General features: G+C 38.6%; 1 protein-coding gene across 1 annotated transcript; it reads right to left on the bottom strand.

Annotated features, from left to right (window-relative positions):
• Positions 1–40: 40 nt before the first annotated feature.
• LOC113659409 (ankyrin repeat and KH domain-containing protein 1) lies at positions 41–2,442 on the bottom strand. The gene has a single exon (XM_027172164.2). The coding sequence runs from the start codon at positions 2,350–2,352 to the stop codon at positions 817–819; it is 1,536 nt and encodes a 511-aa protein (XP_027027965.1). The 5' UTR covers positions 2,353–2,442; the 3' UTR covers positions 41–816.
• Positions 2,443–14,767: the final 12,325 nt, after the last annotated feature.

The raw sequence follows: 14,767 nt of genomic DNA, 5'->3' as shown, positions 1-14,767 counted from the left end.
TATATATATATATATATATATATATATATTAATTCTCTTATCTATACACAAACTGAATATATTTCATAATTGTATAGTATAAACACACTAAACACAGACCTGTAGGATCTGAGATGTCAGTGTCAACAGATTTTGTACATGTTTTTAACTGCCTAAAGCTTGTGGATGAATGTTAGATAAAACATAGAGGAATATATTAAACATACTAATTATGAAGAGCAGTCAGAATATTTTTTTTTTTTTACAAAAACCTGAAACCCTGAAAAGTGCAAATGACTCATGAACATAATCGTAGACAACACATTTATGTAGCATATTTACTTGCTTTATAATAGAATTGTAAATATCTGTTTATGTATAGTATAGTAGCTTCTCTATAAGAAAGGTTTCAGCATGAAATTTGTAATAGTTCTGAGAGAAATGAAACTGGTGTTGATCCAAATTTGCTAGCAACAAGAAAACTAGCAACAAACAATTAAGTTGTTATTCTCCAATCATTCTCCAATCATTTCCAAAATTCGGCACTTAAAATAGCACTAACGACTTTGGTGAAGTAAATCTAAGACTGGGAATCGACTCCGAATCTTAGGAGTCAAGTCGACACAATGAAATTAATTCGGCATTCAAAGTTCATTCAAAGACGTGAAAAGAAAAGAAGATGAAAAAACATTGCTTGAAAAATTCAATTAATTAGTATTGCACTCATTTATTTCACAATATCTGCAGTTTAGTTCCTGGGAAGATGATTGTGAGGATTCGACTCTATCGATTCCCGACTCCAGAAATCGTAACAATAATGATAATAATAAATATGGATTAAGCTCGACTGATTGGAGGACTGCCTTCAAATTCGCACCGGACACCGCTTATGCTGTCAACGCTGGGGTGACTATTGACCAGTTTATGAGTGTGTGAAAGCGGAAATGTCTCTGATCGAGCAATCTTGCCTTTGTTTACCGTCGCGCCGGACTGACCATCTCTACCCAGCCCCATAAACTCAGGAGCCGTGAAGCGCCGCAGTAACCTGGTCCCGATCCCGCTGAACCCCGGAGGACGGATTCTGATCCTTTCCCGTTGCAACTCGTCCCTAATTACGAGAAGTTTGTTTGGTCTGTCGTTCTTGACAATGCTGCCGCGTTTGATCGAGCTTTTCTTCTTTTCAACGCTGTTGCTATTCCTCTGTTCAGCACTAACCCGAAACACTCCATTCGGTTGTAAACACGCGTCGCTTTTCCTCGCGGAAGTGTTGCCATGGCAGTAAAATTTCGGGATGAGAGGTCTCTCGTCTTGAAGAGAAGCTCTTTTTGATTGGCTGACACGCTGTGTGACGTCACGCGCCTCGCCCTGGTACGACTGTTTTCGTCCCGTTTGTAGTTCCAGGTTGAATGACTTTGCTTTTCCCCACTGGGGAGGATTTTCACCTATCTCACGTTGGTCCATTTTCTTGCAGCGCTCCGACACCAAGTTGTTTTTTCTCCCAAATCCAGCTTCTCTAGAGTTTTGAAACTGTTTGGAGCTGAACATGACTTGTTGCTCCTTCTCAGTAAAGCGCCTCTCTGGAAACCTGGTTAAACTTTGGTAGCCATTTGAGTTGGTTGTTTCAGGAGAAGGTTGCTGACTGAATTGTCTCTTTGGGTCTTTGCTGTCACCGATCCACATCTGTTTCTGAAATAAAGACGGCAATGCCTCCTCGTTCTTGCCGTGAACCTGTTTCGAGAATTTTTCTAGAATTTGCTGTGGGATTCGATTAGGCCATAGAACAGCTTCTTTGCATCCGGCTTGGATTTCGTGAGTTTGTTCAGCGCTGCTTACCCCCTTCCTTCCTGCAGTGATGAGAACCTGAACACAAGGGCCATGTCCCAAATATTCAGCTACTTGAATGGGAGTGTGGCCTGCGTGATTAGTGTGGTCCAGCTTCAATCCTAGCCTCTTGAAAGCCCGAATGAGAAAATCCAGCACCAGGCTGTGTCCCCCGTAGGCAGCGTACGTCAGGGCATTATTGCCCCAGGTGTCTGTGAGCTCAGGGTTGGCATTGAACTGCACCAGGAGCTTGACTGCATCCAGGTGGCCGAGCTCACAGGCCAAACTGAGTGCAGTGCGCCCGTTCTCGTCCCGGCTGTTCACATCGGCACCTTTCTCCAAGAGCAGCTGTGTGAACTTGGACCTGGTGTTGGGCTCCTGCAGGCACACCGCACACATAAGTGGTGTGCGGCTGCTCTCGTTCTTTGAGTTGATGATACGGCAGTCCAGTGCATCAAGAACAAAGCGGGCCAAGTGCACCTTGCCACTATTCATAGCCTCCAAGAAGGTTTTGGTGCCAGAGCCCTGGCACAGGTCCTTGGGCCTCAGCATTGTGGAGCGCCTCTTCTCTAGAAGAAGTCTTACAGGTGCTGGAGCGTGAGTGTATGTGTGGCTCAGCACTGTCTCAGTTCTCTAGATGGCTTCAGAGTTTCTGTGTCTCAGTCAGGGACTGTCAGCCGTTTTATACGTCCCTCACTCTGTGCGCCCGCCCCACGTTGCTACGGCAACTGCCATTTGAGTCCAAGCGCTGTTATAGCATCCATTCAGAATCTCATCCTCCCTCTCAGGCAGAAGAGGCGAAAGATACACTGTTTTGAAAGGCGTAATTAATTAGGGGAAAAATATCTATCACTACCCTGTGCTGTAAACTTGTGAGTTGCGTCAAATAGTAGTAAAAGACACCTCCTAATTTTTGAAGATGAAAATTAAGTATACCACAATTTTGTCATTGAATTTGAAACCACTTATGGTTTAAGGACAAGGGGCTAAAAACATGAGTCATGCTTCTCAAGGACCAAGACATATCAAATAAATGAGCAAAATGAATATCACATGCTTCCAATCCAAGCTCATCTCTCATTCATCCCCACTTCATACTTCACCCTAACACCCCATATTTCTTGTTGAGAAATACCAGCAGGTTTTGTGTGATGACATAAAAAAATCTCTTTGTATTAAACTAACTGATGCTATTTGTTTTCTAGTATCTCCTGCTCATTACACCGGTGTTTTTTGACACACTAAGGCAATATTACGCTACATGATTTAATGAGCTCTTAGTCATTTCAGTGTTGTTCAGTTTTTGAGCAAAAGCCAAACATGGATGTGTTTCAGCTTTTTCAACACTCTTCACACTAGCTAGTCGAGCTGGTAATCTGAGTGAGTAAAGGTCATGTTTGTGTGAGTGCTGTAGCTGATATTTGTTGATTTTATTTTTTTTAGGTAGAGGCACATGTTATTCCTGTTGTTATATAAATGTAGAATTTGTAGTTGATCCAGCCACAATAATTTACATATATTATTAATAACCATGCCTCTGAAGACATGAAAAGACACCAACTGCTCCAGTACTGATCTCCCCTGCCTTTCAAGATTCATTCATTCATTCATTCATTCATTCATTCATTCATTCATTTGTTTATTTATGTATTATTATTATTATTATTATTATTATTATTATTATTATTATTATTATTATTATTATTATTATCTTTCCTTTACTATATTATCCTTTTATCTATTTTGTAATAAAACAGTATTCATTCACATATACAGAATTTCTGATCATATTTATTATCAGTATTAATATCACCAATTAATATTAATTTATATATATGTAAATCATATATATGTAGCTGCCTGTCTGAATGTGTGTGTGTGTGTGTGTGTGTGTGTGTGTGTGTGTGTGTGTGTGTGTGTGTGTGTGTGTCATCATTCTAATAATGACATCAGTGAGACATATGTTATCTTTTTGTATGGATGCAGGCTAGTATTTTGATGCTCTAATAACATCACTAGGTCAAACCCAGCCACTATATTGCAATACCATTAGAGCTGAAAGAGAATAACGATGATCACCAGAAAGAAAATAAAATCAGTTCCTCAAGTTCTTCATATTGTTCATTTCTTATCAGTGTTATCCCTTTTTTAATTAATGAGTTATATTCCACTGTTAAACATTACAGTGCTAATGTCTTATTAACTGCTTTATGGTTGACCAGGAAATTTGGCTTCCTGTACATTTAATACAAAACACAGAAGGAGCTGCAGTGAGAAAACACCAGCAGAGCTTTTATTTGGTTTTGCTTGACCATATGCTCACTGTTATTAAAAATGGTCAAAAAGCCATGGACCTGTATGGCATATTCTGTATATATCAGCTATAACATTAAAACCACCTGCCTGATATCATGATGGTTTGTTTTGTGTCAACAAACAGCACTGATCCATCAAAGCCTGGTCTCCACAAGACCTCTGAAGGTGTGATGCTGTATCCTGCACCAAGATGTTATCAGATCTGACCCAGTCGTCTAGCCATCACATGTTGGCTCTTGTTAAATTGGTTCAGATCCTTACACTTGCCCATTTTTCCTGCTTCCATCACATCAACCTCAAAACTTACTCTTTCACTTGCTGACTAATATATCCCTCCATTTGACAGGAAATAATCCCTTCAATTAATGTTATGCTTGATTGGTGTTTTATAAACATATTATATAAATATAAAATAAAACATCTCTCTCCATATATCATGAACCAAAATGTGATCCGGCTAAAAAGTATTACTGATTACATCTTTATCGTCCCATGTGGATTGTGTTGAGATTAAGAAACGAAATAATGTCACATGATCCTAAATGACTAAATGATTAATTCCCAGAGCTTTCATTTAATCAGAATAATCGCCATTACTGTATGTTCCAAGTGCTATCTGCCTCACGAAGGATCTTCTAAACGCTGCTAATTAATGTTTTGCCCCACAAAAAAGAGATACCAAAGTCACTTGTGTTTTCCTAATGTCTCAATTTTAGATTCTTTTTAAGATTGTACTGCTCACGTTCACTCAACATTTATACTACGATAAGATATCGTATTCATGGGCTTGTGAATGAGGACTTCTCCAACTACTATTTATGACAACGAGCTCATTGTAACGGTGCAGTTTAAAAGTAAGACATGTTAGCCATAATAACGGTACAGTTCTATTTTTGATTTATTTCTTGCGTCTTAGTACTTGGAAGTTATTTTTGCTCTCTGCTGGTCAATAAATAGATTCCTAAATCATTGCAGTCAGGCTTTGAGCTTGCAGTGAGTTATTGTGCCAGGTCAATTGCTTTCAGTAGGAGATTTGTGCTTTCAAGATGCGCCTGCTTCTATTTTGGGCCACAGGAGTCTGACAGAAACGTACATAGCTCTTTTCTAGAAGCAGTAATATGATCAACACAGATTTTACTGAGCCCTATAAATGAGTCATTAATATTCACCTGCCATCCACACAGGGCAGGATATAAAGTAAGGCCTGATTTAGTACATGATGCTGACATGCCTCTAATTTATTCACCATTTCTGCAATTCATGTTGAAGGGAGAGTGTGGTAATCAGGTTTTAAAAATATCGTCCACGTTATGCAAACTCTCTGCTCGAATGGCCAATGGGGAAATCAGGGATGGGGAAATTGGGCAGACGTGTGTCGAAATGAGAGATGTCACCATAAATACGGAATCTCCCATTTGCCCGTCAGCCCGCATCTAAAGCCAGCCTTGTAGAATAGCTAATTAGAAATTAAAGCTCATTTCAAGTTAATGTGTCATCCTTCTTAGTGTGTGTGTGTGCGTGCGTGTGCGTGTGCGTGTGCGTGTGCGTGTGTGTGTGTGTGTGTGTGTGTGTGTTTTAGTCACTGGGGAAGTTCTGCTTACCAAGTTGGATGTTTGTGTTTTTTTTATATTCGAAAATACATTATAAAAAGCCATTTAGAAAGCCATACAAATGATTCTAGCTCGGGTGCCTTCAAATATTTGTAAGTATCAAACAAACTGAATTAATAGCAAGACTCGATGTTCGACTATTCTTTTTTTTTCTTTTCTTTTTTTAAACCCGGATTCATAAATCCACACCTGCCATTGTGCTTTGTTGGAATTTTATTGTAAGAAACATACTTAAGATTATAATATTTATGTCCCATAAATATACATCATAAAGCACACCTACAGACATTAAAAGTCACCTGAATAAAAAACATGGATTTTTTAACAGACTAATCTTCTGCTAAGGACCAGTCGATTTAATAAGTTTCATGTTTGTTTAATGTGAGTCCAAAGACAGAAATGAGCTTACTCATTACAGATAGTTTACGGCGGTTCCAGAGTGTATGAGTGAAAATGTCTCCAGAGCCTCACATGCACAGATGCCATGCACAGAAAACACTTGAGCTCACCCAGATAAATGGCAGGTTTTTGTAATGAAAAAACTGAAATCATGTCAGAAGCATTTTCTCTCTCAATGTGAATTTAGTGAAAATGTATCCGAATGATAGAGCTATTCCATCCAAATGGAGCAATCTGTTGTGCCAGCACAAACCCTGCAAAATTTGGGAACATAAATGGGACAAAAATCCATACATCATATGCATTGTATACAATGGATATAAAAGTCTACACACCTCTGTTAATGTGGCAGGTTTTTTGCGACGTAAACAAAATGCTTGAGCAGTCAGATAAAAGCAAGAAGGAAAATCCTACAGTAAATCAGAATAATCATACCGATTATAGTTGTATGATAATTACTTTTGAGATTCATGAGATTGAGCGTGATTTGTTCGTTTTATTTACAGACACAGCCCCGATTATTACTATTATCATTTGGATACAGTTTCACAATTTTTTATATGTGAGGTATATAGTGTATACAGTGAGGGTGAAAAAAATTCTGGCATGATTACATCACAAAAAACTATTTTATAGACATAATATATCCACAGGGTTGTCAAGTATCACACATTGAGAGTGACAGTCACGCATTTTGGTCTTTTGTCACGCTCTCCCGTACACATCGTATTTCTCACACAGAAAAACTTTTTGACTATTTATCATATATTTAATAAGCCGCAGCGCCCAAAATGTATCTGTCCGCACCGTTGTCTCTATGGAACCGGGCAGGAACCAAGCGCGTCTCTCATAGAGTTCTTAGTCGAGCCTGACACTTATCAGCCAATCAAAAACAAAAAAGAGGCTACACAATAGCCAATCAGAAAACAGCACTATTGTATCTGGGTAAGATTTAACAGTACAAAAACATATTCATTAGATAGGGTAATTTAGCCTGATGGTCGGTTTGAACAAAACCTCCACACGAAATAACTTGTCTCTGGAGGGGACATTGTCCTCAAGACCCTGAAAATGTCTGGGCTTTAGCTGAACTGTTTTAAATGGGAGCAACATTACAAATGATAAAGGAGTCCAAAAAGGCAACAAACACTTACAATAAACAATACCAGTCATAACCTCTCTCTCTCTCTCTCACACACACACACACACACACACACACACACACACACACACACACACTCACACTCACACTCACACTCACACTCACACTCACACACACAAATTAATAAATGGTATAAAACCCCTCAGGTTTTATCACAACTTTTTATTTGCTTTGGATTGTGTAACTTTACAAATCTGCAGTCATGCGCTCCATGCTAACGTAACCCAGTTAATCAGAGAAGATATGCAGCACACACACACACACAAACACACACATGACAATTTCATTTAATTAGTCTAAATCCATGTTGCAACACAACTTTTAAGTGCCAATTCCTTAGTAATTGAGGTGAAAAAAGAAGTTCTCAGTTCTCAGGCTTTATGCCATACTTCTCCATGTGATTCCCTCGGCCCGTTTCCTAGAACAAAATAATATGGGGAAAACCCCCAAAGGAGATGTGGATAATTAATTAAAAGTCTTGTGAGTTTTAATTAAGCACATGTTTACACTTGAAGCAGGTAGGACTGAAAGGCCACGTTAAGAACAATGTGCATTTTATTAGCTGCATTAAGAATGAGCTTTTATTTCTTGTTAGTGAATTGAGTCAAAATGCTAAAATTTTTTTTTTCTCCACATGCTTTCATGCCCTGTGATTGAGATGAGGATAGGTGCCAGCATGGGTTCAGCAGAAGTTTTGCACTGTGTCATCTGAATCAGGAAGAGACAGCAGGACATCGCTACAGTGCCAGTCAATGTGTCCTCACACTACACACAGACTATTAGAATAACAACAAAAATGTAACGTGTGATTATTGCGACTTTTTTATGTATACATTAATAATTAAATGACATTCAGCTAAAAAAAAAAAGGACTTTTAACTTTTTCACTTCTGCCAAACATGGTTGGATCTGCATTAAAGTTGGTCTTCTAAATGTTTTCTCAAACTGTATTTTGAATAATCAGTATTTTTACGATAATCCCTCTCCACTGCTTCTCTTTTTCTATCCATCCCGAGGCATCTAGAGACTGTACCAGCTCCGGTTGTATTCCGTGTCATGAATATTTCAAACCTTCAAAGAGGAGATGACAACTACAGTACATGTGGTCTTTGAGGACAACAACCTCCTCATCAATCCACAATTGTCTGACTGTATATTTACAATCACACCCTCCAGTGTCACCCATATGAGGATGGGTTCCCCTATGAGTCTGGTTCCTCTCAAGGTTTCTTCCTTTACCATTCAAGTGAGTTTTTTCATGCGACAGTCGCCTCTGTCACCGCAGGCTTTCCCATTGGGGATAAATACAAACAGATTTCAATATAAATTTAATATTAATTTTTGTATAATATACAATTTTTTTTTAATGTTTATGTTCTGTAAAGCTGATTTGGAAAAAATGTCAATTGTTAAAAGCACTACACAAATCAATTTGAATTGAACTTTTCCCAAATTCAAGATCATTTAAAGTTTAATTTTTGATAAGTTTAAATTTAAACTTATTAAGTATAATTTTAACTTATTCTACTGTGACATCACAACTCAAGGGCCTGGGGGCCCAGGGAAAGAGGCTCCCTAGAGAGCAGAATTTTGTATATATAATTCTGAGTGAGGAAAATGTAGATTATGTAAATCGGATGCTTCTGGTCATCCTGACCTGGGTTCACAAGGTGTTCTGCTCACATGAATGTAAGGAGTTACGAGGCCACTGGATAGTTTGGACTTTAGGGAACAAATAAAGATATTTCCAGGTACTTACATTTGGCTCACTGTAATTGCACAGCTGACCTTTTGATGTAGAATTGGTTTTGAATTTTTTTTTTTTAAGGACAAATACAGCCTGAAATCATAAAAGGTTTAACATCAGAAGCATCAAAGCTGCTATTACTCAGCACTAACTCACATGACTCGGGCACGCCATCTAAAACCCAGAAGAGAAAGCTCTATGGCCAGCTGACACTGGGGCACAAAAAGAATGTTCAACTGTAGAATTTCCTCAAGGATTTCTCAAGGACACATTGCAAGCCTCTGATTGAATCGAATGGTTTTAGATTATACCATGAAAGGATGTGGGAGCACAGAAATAAAAAGACCTGGTTAGGAAACAGAGGTAACTTTAGAGTCACCACATCATGCTGTTGTGCTCATGTGAATCAGACGCGAAGGAGTATCAGCAAGGGACAAAGGGGATGTGGGATGTGGTAGCCTAGTGGTTAAGGTGTTGTATTACTGATTGTGAGTTCAAATCTCACGTCCACCAAGATGCCACTGCTGGGCCCCTGAACAAGGCCCTTTAAGCCTCAATTTCTAAGTTGTATAAATTGAGAAGTCACACAGGATAAGTGTGTCTGGTATATGGAAGGACCAATTATTGGTAAGAACACCTGACATCTTTTATCTTGTGAGAACATTTGGTTCAATGGGAAAAAATACTTTTTATAGAAAAATGTAAAAAAAAAAAAAAAAGAAAGAAAGAAAGAAAGAAAGAAAGAAAAAAAGCCGAATTGTTTCTTTTTCATTAGAGAAGTTAAAGTTAGGGGCACGGTGGCTTAGTGGTTAGCACATTCGCCTCACACCTCCAGGATTGGGGTTCGATTCCTGCCTCTGCCTTGTGTGTGTGGAGTTTGCATGTTCTCCCCGTGCCTCAGGGGTTTCCTCCGGGTACTCCGGTTTCCTCCCCCGGTACAAAGACATGCATGGTAGGTTGATTGGCATCTCTGGAAAATTGTCCGTAGTGTGAGAGTGTGTGTGTGCCCTGCGATGGGTTGGCACTCCGTCCAGGGTGTATTCTGCCTGAGACAGGCACAGGCTCCCCGTGACCCGAGAAGTTCGGATAAGCTGTAGAAAATGAATGAAAGTTAGAGTTAGATTCATTTGTAGGTGTTACATTAATTATCTGCATAACAATAATAAGACACATTTCCATTATTAGAAATAAGGTAAAAAGTTTTGCTTTCTGCAAATCTGCAAATCTGCACTGAACCTTTATTGTTTAACTCTTGGTTCTAAAGGTAGGAGTAGGGTCCTGCTGGATGGTGGCCCTAATTTAAGTTTCTTCCAATTTGGAACGTCTAGGATAATCTTCATCCCAGTCCACACTGATAAAAACCATCCCCACTGTATATTACCACCGTGATACTACCACCATCGTGCTTCATTGTGGGGGTGGTGTTCTCAGGGTAATAAATGATGTTGTACAAAGGTTATTTCATATTTTACAGCCACAATGGATTTTCAAACTAGCAGCCCTCTAGGCATGTGTATGGGAGGAGAGTCACTGTGTATTTGTGGCTATTGAATTTGGGTCACTGGCAAAAAAATAAAAATAGGCAAAATAAGGTTGAGAGCCTCTGGAAGACGTGAAATTTAACATATGTGATTGTGGACATGGCCATCTGGGGCCATGTCACTGAGCCTCTGCACCAGGTAGATGAAATTTCTCTGCCCATTACAGAGCACACAACTGTGCCAACTCACAGCTCAATACACTGGATGCAAACAGCAAATGGATTTTTCGCAGGCTTTATTGGACTGAGGCCTGCTTATGTTTTTTCCACAGCAGTTCTACTAACAGCCTGACATATATTGTTGATATGCATAAGATGCTACAGCCATGGGTAAAGGATTTTCAACAGACTTTATCTGATATAGAATAAAACAATAGATATGAGGACTAAATTCCATTACAATTTTTGAACACCCTGAGAAGCTTGTACATAACTTCATTATTTAGTATTCATTGTTCTAAAGCTTCACATTCCAGGGACACTTTTTTGGCTTCACAAATTCCTTTTTGTGCCAATATTGAAACACCAAGGTTATCTGAATCTGATCACTCTCACTCACTCACTCACTCATTTTCTACCTCTTTATCCGAACTTCTCGGGTCACGGGGAGACTGTGCCTGTCTCAGGCAGGATACACCCTGGACGGAGTGCCAACCCATCGCAGGGCACACACACTCTCATTCACTCACACACTCACACACACTACGAACAATTTTCCAGAGATGCCAATCAACCTACCATGCATGTCTTTGGACCGAGGGAGGAAACCGGAGTACCCGGAGGAAACCCCCGAGGCACGAGGAGAACATGCAAACTCCGCACACACAAGGCGGAGGCGGGAATCGAACCCCCAACCCTGGAGGTGTGAGGCGAATGTGCTAACCACTAAGCCACCGTGCCCCCCGAAGCTGATCAGTAAGAATTAAAAACATCGGAGGTTAGCCTTGAAGCCATAAATAGACTTTGAGTGATGGACATGTCCCCAAAGCTTCCTCTACACTGCTCACATTTTTGCACACGGCTCCAAATGTTGTGGAACTTGTGAATGTGCCACTTATAGGTGCAGGTGTAGGATATCATTACACATTAAGCTATCCGAGGTGTTGTTGTGCTCAGCTTGTTTTGTTCTCATTACCCAAGAGATCACTGGGTTGTTTTTAAGGAAAATTCAAGGGGGTGATGTAACTGGAAAGTAGCACGTAGGGAACAAGCAAGAGAACGATCATCAGGTGGATTTAAATGTTTATAAAGTAATATAGTACAGAACATTAAAGCTGAACATATTATAGTACAGTTTAGTATGTACATTACATTTGTAATGCAAATACGGTGGCCATTATTATTCACTATTACCATTTCAAGTAATTATTTCAATAACACTGCATTAATAAATATTAGGATTTAGCTTTAATAAACCAAGCATATGATGGCTGCAGTCTTACCACATACAGTACCATGTTGTTGTACTCTCCTTAAAAATGATTAAGAAGCATTATCTATCAGCATTGTTACCTCGGCTGGTCACACAACCTAACACATTGATCATTTGGCAATGGTGTTGTCATGGAGTGAGATAATAACGTCCTTTTGGGAATATTAACCTCCTATTGGGAATATTTTTGCTTAGATATTTTTGGACATGGCTCAATTCTGTAGCAACCTCTTGAGAGACTCACTCAAGTCTGTAAGTTTTCCTTAACACCCAATTGAAACCAAACAATTTGCTTACATTTATGATAGAAATCCATTATAAATTGTACATTGATACTAGAGTGCTTGAGTAATTACTTCAGTTTTATGATGCAATACAAATATTAAATAAAGATTTATATATATATTTATATGTTTATTTAAGTTACTTAAGTTGAATCATGGTAGGAAGTACAAAAAAAAGCCTGTTTGTTTTTCTGGTATAGTACTACAGTGCACTTCATTAGATAGTTTCATACACATTTGTTAAATATGATCTCATGGATATATCGAGAAATAAAAGTAAAATACATCATCATTGTAGACCTGTCACTGATATGCTGAAATCAGCGCTTGACTACATTACCCATCAGCCCTGCACATCACATGTCTCACTGAGCACTCACACCTGTTCTGCTTTTCCTCTAATCAGTGCTCCAATTTATGTTCTGGGTCGCTTTTCGTTCATAGCCTTTCTTGTGGTTTATGCCCTACATTTTGTTGTTTTGTTTGCACCTTGTCATAAAAGTCCACAATTGCATCTGCTGTTTGGATGTAGTGTAATAGCGCAATATATAAAATGTACAGTACATTCACTCCAACCATGATGCCCAAATGTCAGGATTTCCAAAATGACAGGGATATATGACATACTGTACAGTGTACGACAAAGGGATTTCACAAAGAATGTGAATAATGCCCTACAGAAATATTTAAACTCAACTTCCCTCAGACTAACAGCTACCTTCTTCCATGCCTTGACTGATCCGGATTATTAATTATTCTGGTCATCACTAAGCACCCCCTTATCCAGATGGCCCAGGGGCGGTGAAAGAGGGTAGATCTAATGGACTGGGCAGTCCTGACAACCTACGCTATGATGACTGCTCGGCCTGGCACCTAGAATGTGAATCAACACTCTACACAGCAGGGAGAAAAGCGGGGATTTCTGAGGTGGAGGTGGAGGACGGAATGGAGAAAAAATGAGGGGGTTGGAGATATAGCATAGAACCAAGCCAGGAAAGCTTTTGTACCAGCAGGAACACCAGATTGCACATGTTTACCAGAGAAACTTGGGGCACTGCTGAGTAAGTACATAGCTTTGCTGACCAAAATAGAAGTCATTATACAAAGAACAGCAGAGAACATACCATTCTAATCAGCTCCAAGCTAGATAAAGCCTGATTTTTTTCTACTTATTATTAAATATTCAATTATCAATATTCAGAAAGCATTAAGCCAGTCTAAAGCTTACTAGCCAGTGCTCTGCAGTTTCATGCTTCCCATTTCTCAGATTACTGTGACTCTATGAGCCATAATGCTTCCTGAAAAAAACAGAATCTATATTGGACATCTATAGATGCAGCACACAGAGACAAAATGTTAGTGACAGCTAACTAAGCAATAACACAGCAAGGCAAATAAGGTATGAGGCAGTACAGCAATAATTCCAAACGATAACTGGATTAATCCTATGGCGTTTGTGTGGTCTAATACTTTTTAACATCCACAAAAAGTAACAAAAACTGTGGTTTCATTGTATCCTGTCATATACAACATCTAATGAAATGTATATAGAGACATTATGAAGCCTGGAAAGAATGAGCAGAGATTATACAAATCTATTGTACATATCCAGAGCATCCTGAGCTGGTAAATGAAACTAAATTGAATTGTGTGGATCTTCGCAATATCATCTACACACTATCAGCTACTGAGATGTTTACCTGTTCTTTAATGATGTGATGTTTACAGCTGAAACGTCAACCTCTGAACATTTGTATACTCCTCTTCTACCACCCTGCTCTTAGCAACGAGCGTTCGGCTCTTCGTTTTGCCTGAATACTAACTGCCATCTGTTTCCCAGCACAATCAAGGAGTCTTTATAAGCACTCACAACCTTTTAGTCACTGCACAACATTCCACCTTAAATCACTTTTTTATTACTGCATCTTGCTTGTATTATTTCTTTAAGGTAAATATAATATCTCTGATATCTTCCTAAAATAAAAGTACAGAAATGTTTCTGGTTTCTTTCTGGTTTAATGGTCCCCAGTAGTTTACATACATGTTCATTTGGCAATTAAAAATAGCTAAATAATAATTATATCCTGTAGTTACAAATGTTTTAATCATATATCATTTAATCAAAACTGTTACTGTGTATTTTAAAAAGGTTATTATTATTATTATTATTATTATTATTATTTCTAATTAATCAATTAATTAATTGATTAATTAGTTAGTTTGTTTATTTAGACTGCTGCCTCCGCTACCCGGCCCCGGATAAGCGGTAGAAAATGGATGGATGGATGGATGGATGGATGGATAATTTTTAACTTTTTATTAACAGGCTTTTAAGTATCTTAGGAAAATAAAAGGTGTTTTTTGCAATTTATAAAATATGTAAATTTATATTTAGGCTTTTATAATAACATATTAATGTTTATTTTAATTAAAATGTAAGCATACTAGATTTATTTTTAATAATGTTTCTCGAGGAA

This window comes from Tachysurus fulvidraco, chromosome 12, assembly GCF_022655615.1.
Source record: "Tachysurus fulvidraco isolate hzauxx_2018 chromosome 12, HZAU_PFXX_2.0, whole genome shotgun sequence".
NCBI lineage: Eukaryota > Metazoa > Chordata > Actinopteri > Siluriformes > Bagridae > Tachysurus > Tachysurus fulvidraco.
The sequence above is the reverse complement of the archived record's forward strand: the minus strand, read 5'-3'. Positions and strand labels throughout refer to the sequence as shown.